The sequence below is a fragment of the Miniopterus natalensis genome, chromosome 2, assembly GCF_054644295.1.
Source record: "Miniopterus natalensis isolate mMinNat1 chromosome 2, mMinNat1.hap1, whole genome shotgun sequence".
Taxonomy (NCBI): Eukaryota; Metazoa; Chordata; class Mammalia; order Chiroptera; family Miniopteridae; genus Miniopterus; species Miniopterus natalensis.
In genome coordinates this window covers 36474977-36487199 of record NC_142082.1, presented here as the reverse complement: position 1 = coordinate 36487199, position 12223 = coordinate 36474977, and the positions used below count along the sequence as shown (strand labels likewise).

General features: G+C 43.9%; 1 protein-coding gene across 1 annotated transcript in view; it reads left to right on the top strand.

Moving 5' to 3' along the window:
* The window catches only part of FARP1 (FERM, ARH/RhoGEF and pleckstrin domain protein 1), a 256115-nt gene that overhangs the window by 47749 nt on the left and 196143 nt on the right, over window positions 1-12223 (top strand). The window contains exon 2 of the mRNA XM_087814260.1: window positions 1800-1993. Coding sequence (XP_087670386.1) covers window positions 1823-1993 — 171 coding nt within the window. The 5' untranslated portion in view covers window positions 1800-1822. The remainder of the gene's footprint in view (window positions 1-1799; window positions 1994-12223) is intronic.

Genomic DNA, 12223 nt, shown 5'->3' with positions numbered 1-12223 from the left:
CCCTAATCAAACTCACCCTCTCCCTCCTACTTCCTCCCCTTTGCCCTGATTTAAAGTTTTCTCATCATTATTATAGTTTTGTCTTCTCTCAGTAGCTAAACGATTACAACATCAGGTTAGTTTTTCCACAGAAGTGGATTTTACGCGATCACCTGTCGTTTCCATCGCCACTGTCCAAGTTCTTCCCTGCAGCACAAATTGATGCAGGAGCTTTGTAACTAGACACCCCCCAGCCCCTGCCATCCCGTCTCGCTTTTTGTACTCCACAGTGTATATCATTTTCAGATTCATTTTTCAAAAGTTCTACTTTTATGTCATATTCTTACCCGGGTGGCTCCCTATCACCTACAGTGTAAAGACTATATTTCTCAACTAGGCATTTGAGGCTCTTTATAGTCTGATTCCTACCTATTTTCCAAATGCATCTTTAACTCTTCAGCATTGATTCTCACTCTTTTTCCTATATGGCATCTTAAGTCTGTCCCATAGCTTTGTTGGTGCTGTTGGCATTCCTGGCATGCCTCCTCCTTGTGTGTTTCTGTCTCCTTTCAAGTATTACCCAACGTTTGAGACTAATTTGAATTGAATCCCTACCTTCTCTATGATGGAAGCCCTCCCCTCCCTTTAAAAAACACTTCATCTCATTGAAATCTCATTTCTTAGTGTTCTTGTGACACTTAAGATGTTGGCCATAGCATAAATGTCCTGGCCGATTGGCCCAGTCATCAAGCAGCCATTATTGAGCTCCACTCTGTGCCAGGCAGGGTAGGTGCTGAGGTCCCAAGAATACTCAAGGTTTGGTGTCTGCTTTAGGGTTATGATGTAATGGGGAAAGTAAACAGGATGGAATCGACCACCGTGCTGAAGCTTGACAGGGTCATGAGCAAGAGCAGCAGCAACACCTGAGCTCTGCCTCGGTGTCAGGGATGAGACATTTGAATGGCATTTTAAAGTGACGGTAGAAGCTTCCAGGTGGAGAACAAGTGCAAAGCATTCAGCCGGAGAGAGCTCCGCATGTGAGGACCTGGAGCAAGGCAGGCAGTGGGAGGGCAGGGAGTGGGGTTGTGGCATGAGAGATGGGGTTGTGGCATGAGAGAAGAGTGGACAGCTTGGAAGGGAAAGATGATTGTGTTTTGTTTTTAGGAAAATAACTCTTTATACTATAACATGTACTTGGGGAGAGGGGTACAACTCGGGGGGTAGGTAGGAAAGAGATGAATTAGGAAGTAATTGTTGTAGAAACAAGCAGAAGAAACCAAGAGAAAAGACCCTATATGATTTCACCTGTGTTTGTGTGAGTGTATGTTTAGTTTCCTCAATCCAATTATAAACTCGGGAGCCACGATGTATGTTTTATCTATTTATCTTTATATACTCACATTATTTAGTATGTTAGTGTGTCCTTAATGAATGCTAATGATATGGCGTAGGCACTGCTCATTACCTTCCCACCAGACTTAGAATGTGTAAAAAGTAGTGCCTGGCTCATTGTAGACACTGAATATAATGTTGAACACGACTGAATCTATGGTATGAATTACGAAGAGCTGACTGTAAAATGAGGAAAGAATAAAACATGCACCGCTGTTTGCATGGTTTGAGTGGCTAAAGGTGACCTTGTTAGTAAATGGACTGGCGCCTCTCCCTGTGTGGTTCCTGTGCAGACAGTGGAGAGCCTGGCGTGGTTTGGGGAAATTCCCAGGATGAAGGGCAGAAGATCATAAGTGTTACTTAAGTGGCTTAAATGAGTGAGTCTCCACTCTGATTGATGTATCTCTCTTTCTCACTGCTTCCTGCAGACATTATATAATCTGCTTTCATCATGGGAGAAATAGAGCAGAGGCCGACTCCAGGATCTCGACTGGGGGCCCCAGAGAATTCGGGGATCAGTACCTTGGAACATGGACAGAAGCCGCCCCCAACACCTTCAGGAAAACTCATGTCCATCAAAATCCAAATGCTGGATGACACCCAGGAGGCATTTGAAGTTCCAGTAAGTTGGGGGTGTATCTGTGAACTCAAGTGTGTGGGCAGCCTTTGGCATGGGGAAGTTCATCTCATTCCTGTGTTTTAGTGACATGAGGTGGCAGGAAGAGGGTCTGTGTATTCAGCATCCCCCCTTCCCCAACACTCTCCTCTGACCTGTTCTCCATTTATTCATGAACTGCCTATATAATGATATCAGTGGGCACATCACTTGAATTTTACTGACTTTCCATATACAAATATATATGTGTATGTATATGCATATGTATTATATATATTTGAATTGGAGAGAATTGTGGTCTTGTGGCTGGATCTCAGTTTAATTTGCTTATCACAGGCAGTTTCTCTGTGCGTGTATGCATGCCACTGCTCTAAGGTACTGGGAAGAAAAATCCTGAGAAGACCATCGAAGCCCTGTATGGGTGTTCTCATGTCAGAAGAGAAGTTGACGCCCATGTTTGTAGGTGGGGAGTGGGGTGTAGAAAAACCCTGACCTGAGCCCACAGTGTGGCAGCTCTGGAAGGGCGGAGGCCCACCATCCCAGGGGTGGAGCAAAGGAGCATCTGGGAGCTGGGCAGTGAAGAAGGAACCGCCAGCCTTGGCCTCTTCCATCAGTGGGAGCCCCACACCACCATGGTCCTGCTATTTTCCTCAGAGTCCCTGCCTCATCGCCCCCTGCCCTCCCTCATCCCCCCAACCTCCTCCAAAAGCAGAGGTCAGGGACCCACCAGCAGTCATGTACAGATGGGGGAGTTCTTGTTCCCAGGCAGGGAGAGTGAGGTGTGCGGCCAGCTCTCCAGAACTTTGCATGCTTCTCAGGAATCATTATCCCTTACGTGATGAGTCCATAGGATTCTTAGCACACTCTGGATCTTGTTTTCCGTGTTCCGTCTTGGGTTCTAAGCACCACCTCTAACATTGTGGGGGAAGAAAATAGCTCTCGAATTCCAAACAGCCAACTTATAAAGAAACTTTGGGAACATAACCTGTTTTTAAAGTGGAGCCGATCCGTCTATTATTCCCGTTGGCTAGAGCGACTGAAACTTAAGTCGGCATTAATGTCTGTAACCCATCATTTAATCATTTAAGTGATATGATTCACTAAATTATATTCATTTCAAAGAATATTGTCCAGAGAGTGTGAATTATCATTGTCTCAGGGAAAGATAAGCCTCAGAATAGCTATGTATAAAACCACCAATTTATTGTACGTCGCAAACAACTTTCGTGTCTTTCTAATTTTCTTGTTTTGGAATTTCATATCTGTCAAGGCCTTGGGAACATCTTCGTATTTTGGTGAGCAAAGCTGTTTGCTAATCTGCTGAAATTGTAAAAATAAATTGAGGAGCTCACCTGCTAGCCTGCTAGAATTAGGCCTTTTAGAACGCATGGCCTGTCCCTTCTAACCCCCCTGCAATTTTTCTCTGCATTGCCAGACTGGTTTGGTGAGGTATTTAGTTTCAGTGTTTCAGTATTTCCTATTTGGTACTGTTAAGGGCTTCTGAGCCCAAGTCCCTAGCAACACATTCTATTCAATGGTGTTCCTGTATGTGGTTTGGACTAGGGAGCTATCAAATGCTGCTGTTGTGTGCATGAACTACAGGGAGCATTGTACTATATTCAATTGCAGTTCTTCAGTTTCCCTAAACCAAAGAATGTCAAGACTGTTCTTAGCTACTGTTTAGGAACTATATAGAAGCTCTCTGCCTAAGAAATAGGAATAGAAATATTTTCATCCTTCAGAATTGTATTACTTGACAATTTCTGATGTCTGTGCTTTGTATTTGTAATTCCTCTGCTTGGAGGGAGCCTTTCTCATTGGCAAGCCCCCCCCACCCATAAACTCCTATGCATCCTTAAAGGCCTTATCAGTTTTACCCAGATGCCAACTCCTTGAGGCAGTAGCTGGGGCTTTTTCTTCCTTCCTTCAGATGTTTGTTCATACACCTATTAGGGTGGAGCCTGACTGCCTGGGTTTAAATCCCAGCTTCTCCTTCTAACATATTGATCACCTTGAACAAGGTACTTAACCTCTTTGTATCTCAATTTTTCACCTGTAAAGTGAGACTAATAATAAGCCCTACCTCATTTTATGAGAACAAAAAAGAATTGATACAAGTAGGGTGTTTAGAACAACTCTTAACACATACTGTGAGCTTAATACAAAAATGATTAGTGGTATTGATGTCTGTCACCTCTCTGCTGGCTTCTCGGGGCACATACCTTGTCTCATCCCTGACACCTAGCACAGCACCTGGCATGTAGTAGGTGTTCATTAAATGTTTGCTGACTGAATGTTGGAATGAGTTTATTTTACAAGTAGAATTAATTGTTAATTTTTCACATGCCTCATCCATTCATATTTTATTTTCACTTTTCTAGTTTGGTTAGAATGTTCTTTCTCAACCAGTGAGAATGTTTTTTTATAAGTGCTTGTAGAAAGGCAGCTATCAGCATTTTTATTGACTAAGCTGATTCTAAATTGCTACCTTGTGCTCTTTATGAACTGAAACAGCCAGGCCTTCATGCAGCTGGAAGGCATCAGGCCGGTCATGGTGACTCACGTCACTGTGCTCAGGATTGGAGGAGAGTGACACAGGATTGCAGGAGACTCAGCTCCTCATAACTGCTTTAAAACTTTGCTCCAAAACTTTATGCCGTGAGTTCATCAAAGCTGAGTGACCCTGGAAGAGTTCCCCTTGCCCACACGTGATCCCTCCTTTGATTGGGGGCCCCAAGAGAATGAATTCTCCTTGCTCACTCACATTTGCTGCACAGATGAGCAGGGCACACTGCCAGAAGTCATTACAGTTTCCCTTTGGGAACATTCTCCTCTGAACCATTTTTTTCCTTGGGGATTGAATTTCCTGGGCCTTTTCTTATTACTTTTCTTGTAGAGCATGAATATGGGCAAAGTCATCATTGTAAATGCAAATTCCCCAAATGTTTCCTGGCACAGATAACCAATACTCTCCAAGATCGCCTCCATCGCTATTTATAGCCTTTAAAAAAATTATTTAAGACTTTAACCTTTTCAAAGGCCTCAGCAGTGAGCATCACACTTTTCCACTCTGTAGCTAGTTTTACCACTACCTCTGCTCTTGAACTTGGGCACTCTTTATAGGTATTTCCTCTGCACAGTTGAAAGTTCTACAACAATACTTATAGTAAATTCTTCCTCAGCATTTTATCATCTTTATGTGGAAAAAGCTGTGCAAATAAGCCTCACCCTGTGGTTTATGGTATATGTAGCTTCCTCTTCCAACCAGAGGTTATAAAACTAACCGACTCTTGAGGATCTGAAAGGGTTAATGACCCCCCTCCACTCCCCCGCCAGTGTCATCACCCCTTAAGGTCCCTGAGAAGGTTTTATGTGTCCTGTCCTCATGACCCCCTGGTAAACAAACACGCGTCCTACTGACGTTTTTAGGATGAAGCAGATGGTTTCTTCTTCAAGTGTTTATTCAGTTTGTGTGTTTTCATTAGCAAGGTCACTCTAGGAAGAGCCAAGAAGAGCAGAGGAAGTAAAACCAAGCCATCTTTTGCTTCTCTTGAGCAGCCTGGGTGAGAATGGTTGGGATAGATGCTCATGGGTGACAAGGAGACTCCTAGACTTGGTTAAGGATTTAGCAGGAGTAGCCTGGTGCAGGCAGGTGGAAAGTGGTGAGGCCTTTAAGAAGCCGTACCACGGTGTTAATTGTGGCAGAAAGAACTCAACGGCAACCATGGCCATCCCAAGAAGCAGTCATTGTGCCTTTTTGTAGTTGTGTCTTGTCATTGCTTTACTCCAGTGCCTTTATAGCTTCCAACTGCCCCGGGGTAAAATATGAACTTGAGTTGGCGAGGCTGGGAGAGAGCAGTGAGCCCTCATTGAGGGTCTGCTATGGACAGCCCAGTTTCTTGAGCTGCTTCCATGTTATCTCCACCACTTTCCTGGGTGTTTTACCTGCTGCATGAGCATCTCATGCCAGGAAATTCTTTTGTTTACATGCTTATTTTTGGCCTCCCACAGGTAGAGTTTGAGTGTGAGTTCTTTGGGGAGCAAGGCCTCTTCTGTTCTTTATCATTGGATCCTACACCTGAACAGTGCCTGGACCCAGCAGTTACCCAGTGCTCGTCACTGACCCACACCTATGTTCAGTCATTTAACTCTCACACATTATGAGAAGTGGCTGGTGCTGCCTTCTCGTTGAGATGAGGGAACTCATGGGAAGAGCTTTTGCAGAGTTCAGACAGGATTTGGATTGGAGACCAGCCCTCATGACTGTCACACTCTCCGCCTTCACTGCACCAAGCAGCCACCTCATAAGATCCACGGGCTTGCACTGCCTCACCCCAGGGTCGTTTCATACTTGCCTCCAACAGCTCCCAAGGAGAAGGTTAGCCCATTCTTCCCTTCCTGCTGCTCTGGGTCTTGCCTTGTTTTAAACACCATTCATGCTCCACTTGTAACAGGTTGATCAAAAATCCCACCGACTGTCCAGGCCTCCCCCCAGCCCCGGCTCTTGATGGGGGCCACCTTTCTCTTCTTACAGTACTTATTGCCTGTACCTCTCATTAGACTTTGAGTCACGTCCCTAACCTTCTCTCCCTAATTAGTTTCTTTATATCTCTGCCGAGACTTGGTTTGCTCACCTGCAAAATGAGGTGTCTGGTCCAGATTATATTCAAGGTTTCTTTTCTCCTTTTTGTTTTTTTGGAAGTTTGGACCCTGTGTTGACATCTTTGTTGATGAACTGTGTAACTTTTCCGTGACTGGATTTGTTAATTCTCAGGATGGTAAACTGTGAAAAGGGATTTTTAATTAATAACCCCCTCCCCCACCTTCCAAACCCTGATCAGACACAATAGTTATTGTGTACCTGATAAGTGCTAAAAAGAATATGTGGTGAGGATGCTATGATTTATATGATATCCTATGATTTATATGTGATATGCTATGATTTATATATGATATGCTCCTTACGGGGCATCAGGAAATGTCGAGATTTAATTTGTGTGTGTGTATGTGTATGTATGTAACCTCACTGAACAAAATTGGTTCGAACTACATGCACTTGACAATGGGAATAGAAGACTGAAAGAAATCAAATATTTTCTAGAAAACACAGTAGTAGTAGTAAATAAACAGGTGTGTTGAAAACAGAAGCATCTATAATTTTTAAGAGAAGTAAGTTTGCATGTCATAATAAAAGAGACTGTAAAGGTTTTTTATTAGGGGCAAAATTGCCTCTGCTCTCTCTGAGACCTAATTAGGAGTCTCTTACTGTCAGCCCTTCAATGATGAAACATTTATTTCATTTTCTTACCTTTTAAAATGTTTGACAGCCATTTAATTTCTTTAATTGTCACCGAAACCTGGGCCTGACATCAGTTGAGAGCATGTTCTTCCGAGGGCTTTGTGATTCCAGGAAAGGTCTTACATGGTTGTAGAATTTCAAAGCTGTCTGCTTAAGCTTCAGCTCAGAAAAAGGAGTTTGTCTTTTTAAAAAGTTCTCTGTGTGTGTGTCTGTCCCTCCAGTTTACATCAGAAAAGCTGAGGCTCCGGCTTCCAGCTGGGCTTGTGCTCACTCATAGCAGCTATGTCTTTAGGAAATCACCTTCCTTTTCTCTTTGTCTTATTTTGAATGAATTTTGTTTCCCTTTTTATTTTTTTTCAGCCATACTAGGGGGAATGTGCCCTCTTTGATAAGCAGCTGAAAATTTTTTTCTCTTGTTCCCAAAGGGGCGGGGATGTACGTTTAACTAAAGGTCTTGGGGGAAACCATGTCTTCCTCCTCCTTCTCTCTCTCTCTCTCCTCTCTCTCCTCTCTCTCCTCTCTCTCTCTCTCTCTCTCTCTCTCTCTCTCTCTCTCTCTCTCTCTCTCTCTCTCTCTCCTCTCCCCTCCCCTCCCTCCCTCCCTCCCTCCCTCCCTCTCTCTCTCTCTCTCTCTCTCTCTCTCTCTCTCTCTCTCTCTCTCTCTCTCTCTCTCCTCTCTCTCTCCTCTCTCTCTCTCCTCTCTCTCCTCTCTCTCTCTCAGAATTACTGGTCTCTGGCATGGGCTTGTTCCCTCTGGTTGACCTGATTATAGTGATATTAGAAGGCAGGTATGAGTTTCAGGGCTACTTTATTTTCTTTTGTCTTTAAAAATACTAAATTTATTGGAGTAACATTGGTGAATAAGGAAGTTTCAGGTGTTGTGTATTACATTGAGTGCTCACCATCCAAAGTCTAGTCTCCTTTTGTGTGAAATGCGCATAACAAGGAGGTGATGGGTGCTGCAGTGTTGGTGAGACCTAAATAAAACTTAATTGGCCATTTAAAACCAGAGGGAGACCTGTATGCCCAGAGCTGTGTTAACTGCCCCTTAAGCAGCTACAGTTTAAACCAGAATGAGGAGAAGGAATTTCACAAGTTCACTCAACTTTTTAAAAATAAGCCAATGTTTTTTTTCTCCTTATCAGTGTTGCTTTTGGCTCCTTTTATTAGCAAAGTTTCTGCAACAGTATTTATGTCCACTCTGCTTTGCATAGTCTCTTCTGTGTTTTATTTAACTTGAATGATAAATGGTGCTGTCTGGGTCTGGCCTCCTGAGGATAAATTTAAAGGCTATTTTAATAGATTAAAACTTTTTTCATAAATCATTTCAGCCCAGTACTGTTAGCCTTCCTTTCTAGCTCCTTAGAAGCGAAGAGTAGAATTTAAATGTTGGCCCAGAATGTTTGTGAGTGCCCCTTTCAACTCCAGAGCTTGTGATCAAAGCAGGTTCTGCTGCCCTGAAATGATGGCAGGAATTCTTGAACAGCTGTTTGCTATTTTCTCCCTGAAAAAAGGATCACTCAGTAGAACCTAATAAATAAAAAGAATACACTGTAATTGAGAAGGTCTGTATCTGACATTAAAGTGGCCAACATCCTGAGAGAACTAGGGAGTTGGAGAAGCAGCTTTTTTCTCCTCTCTTTTAAATGGAGATAAATTTTCTTAATTATAAGAAACAACAAGGTTGAAGGGGAAAGTGTAGGACCTTGGATCCTGGCTTCATCGCTTAGTAGCTGTGTGGCTCTGGATGAGTAGATAACCATTCCCAACCTATTTCCTTGTGTCCAAATAAGGAGACTTCCTCCTTCATGCTGCCAGGTGAAACTGCGATGAAATGCCTCTGTACACTCTGCAGAGTTCTGGACACATTAAGTTCTCATAAAAGTCAGTCCTTTTCTTCCTTACATTCTAAGCTTTAGCTTCATTACTGCTCTTCACAGGAATGGAGACCCTGCGTTCACTGTAGAGCTGCCAGGTAGGTGACATGGAAGGAAGACAGCAGGTGAAAACACTTGTAAAAGTTGCACACTTGTGTCAGGTGGGGTAATTCTCCTCCCCCACCCCCAGCGTTTTGTATAGTCTTCCGTTAGACTTGAGCTTTCTTTGGAGGGTGACTCGTTACCTAAAACAGAGATGTACCCCAGTTGGCTTTCAAAGGGCTACAAGAATGAAGTGATGCTTAGACAGTGGTGATGAATTCTCAAGTTCTGACAAGCACATTTACTTCCTTTTTTAAAAAAACATATATTCAGCTTCTCTGAGCTTAAGTTAGTGTTTAAAATTGAGGGGTCTCCCTGGTTGGGTGGTTCAGTTGGTTGGAATGTTGTCCCATACACCAGAAGGTTTGTAGGTTCAATTCCTGGTCGGGGTGCTTGCGGGAGGCACCTGATCAGTGTTTCTCCTCCCTCCCTCCCCCCTCCCCCTCCCCCCTCTTCCCCCTCTCCCTTCTCTTCTCCCCTCCCTCTCTCCCTCTTCCCCCTCTCCCTCTCTCCCTCTCCCTCTCCCTCCCCCGCCCCTCCTCTTCTCTCCCCCTCCCCCTCCCCTCCCCTCCCCCTCCCCCCTCTTTAAAAATCAATAAAGCATATCCTTGGGTGAGGATAAACTAAAGTAAAATTGAGAGGCTCCTTTTAGCTTAAAATTTTTATGTGTGCTTTAGCTTTGCTCTCAGTCCTTGGTCTCTATTTACTCAGATCGAAGTTCTCCGTTTTCCCACCACCAGCGCTTTTCTGGAACCCTGCATCCATCCAGCACAGACCGGACGCTGGGTTTCGGGACCCTCGGGCAGCTCTTCCAGCCCGGGCTCAGTGGCCCAGTTGAAGGGAACGCTTTGCTGGCTAGTCCCTCCTGTTTGCATGTCAGTGTGAAACAGACTGACACACAAATCAGACTGATTTTTAAATTATTAGCTTTTTTTAATGATTCACTTATTTGTAGTCTTCATCACCATTTGAGTTGGGTATCATGGTTCTAACTCCTGTGAAAAATATGGAATGACTTCATCAATTTGGGATCATCTGTAACTAAAATGATTGTATAGAAGAGTGATTCTAAAGGTCCTTAGTACTTCATAGCTGAGAGTTTTGTAGATTTATCTCTCCTCATTTATACAAACAGGAAGCTAGCCTAGATACCCACAATGGAATTCTGTGGCCCTGCAGTTACTTTATGGAATGTGATCTTGGAAACATGATATGAGTTCCACAAATGTTTATGGACACACAAGGCAAGGTGCTGCTGGTGATAAGAAAGTGAATAAAAATAATGACTACCCTTTTAAAAATCCCTTGCTGTGTGCCAGGCATTGTGCTAAGTCTGTGCATACGTTATCTCATTGGGTGGCTGACCGGTGGCCCTATGAGGTAGGCGCAAATGACCCTGGCGAGGCATAAAGGGCGTAAGAGACTTGGTCTGGGTCCTAGAGCTGGGGACAAGGGGCCAGGTCCCGGCCCAGCATCTCCCCACAGTTACACCCTGCTTTCCTGGCCGTAAGCACCCATTAGAGAGGATAACCCAGCATGTCAGTCATGCTGTTCCCAAGACAGATGCCTGTGATAGGCTCTCCTAAGTGGGTAGGAAATTGAATAGGTTTGAGTCTGCGGGAGGGACACCCCGTGAACGGAGGACTTGCAGTGTCTTCTAAGCGTGACTGATAAGGACTTGAGACAGAATGCCAGGAACTGACAGACACGGGAAATGGAGGAGGTCGAATTGCTAGTACTTGGCAGCCAGTGAGAAGGGAGCACCCAGAGAGAGGGAGAACATAGGCAGTCCTTAGATTTACAACCTGCGTAGCACCCTGCTGTCACAGAGGACTCGGAAATCAGTTGGCACAGGCCTTTCTATGACAACTGTTGTACTAGAAATAATGTCTTCCTTCAGTTGACGGGAAAGGCGCATTGCTAATGTTGCTAATAAAAGGCACTGCCTTATTTTAATCACAAAGGAGAATCTGTGGCTCTGTAAACCAACCTCTGGGAGATTCATAGTGATTATGTAAATTGCACAATCTGGAAGTATCAAATGGAAGTTGATTGCTTGGTTTCCGTGTATATTATAAAAATTATATATACTCTGCATTTCAATTTCCTTGTCGTCTAGAAGCTACTCAGTTCAACTGGCCACACCCAACTGAAGGCCAGGCTGGAAAACCATTTAAATCCAGCATCTTAACAGACTCTTTTCAGAATCATTGCAAAGGATAGGGGTGGTTGCTGTCATTAGTTTGTTGTTTAATTTTGATGCAATTTACTTATGAGGTGAACTATAAAGTGCATTTGGCTACTATGTAATCTCCCAGTGGTCATTTGTCTGGATGTGTTTGTGTCAGCAAACAGCACTCAAGTGCTCCATTACCTTTGGTCTAGACATAAGACTGTCTGTCTCATGCATTGAAAAGCAAGACCAAAGAGCATTGGTTATTAGGGTATCACAGCAATATCTTTTTCACTGTGTAAATCTGTATTAGTTTCCTAGGGCTGCCATAGCAAAGTAGCACAAATCGGAGGACCTACACAAGAGAGATGCACCCTCTTAAAGTTCTGGAGGCTTAAAGTCCAAGATCAGGGTGCTGGTCGGGTTGGTGTCTTCTGAGGGAGAATCTGTCCCACACCTCTCTGCTACCTTCTGGTGGTTTGCTGGCAATCTCTGGCATTCCTTGGCTGGTAGACTCCAGTACCCCCGTCTCTTCCTGCCTTCTGACCCAGTGTTCTCCCTCTGTTGGTGTCTCTACGTTTCCCCTTTTTAATAAGGACACCTGCCCTATGGAATTAGAGCTCATCCTAATGACCTCATTTTAACTTAATTACCTCTGTAAAAAGCCTGTTTGCAAATAAGGTCACATTCTGAAGTATTGGAGGTTAGGACTTCAGTGCACGAATTTAGGGGACACAATTCATCACCACCCCCCCGATAAAAGCATATTTAACATTATAAAAAAGA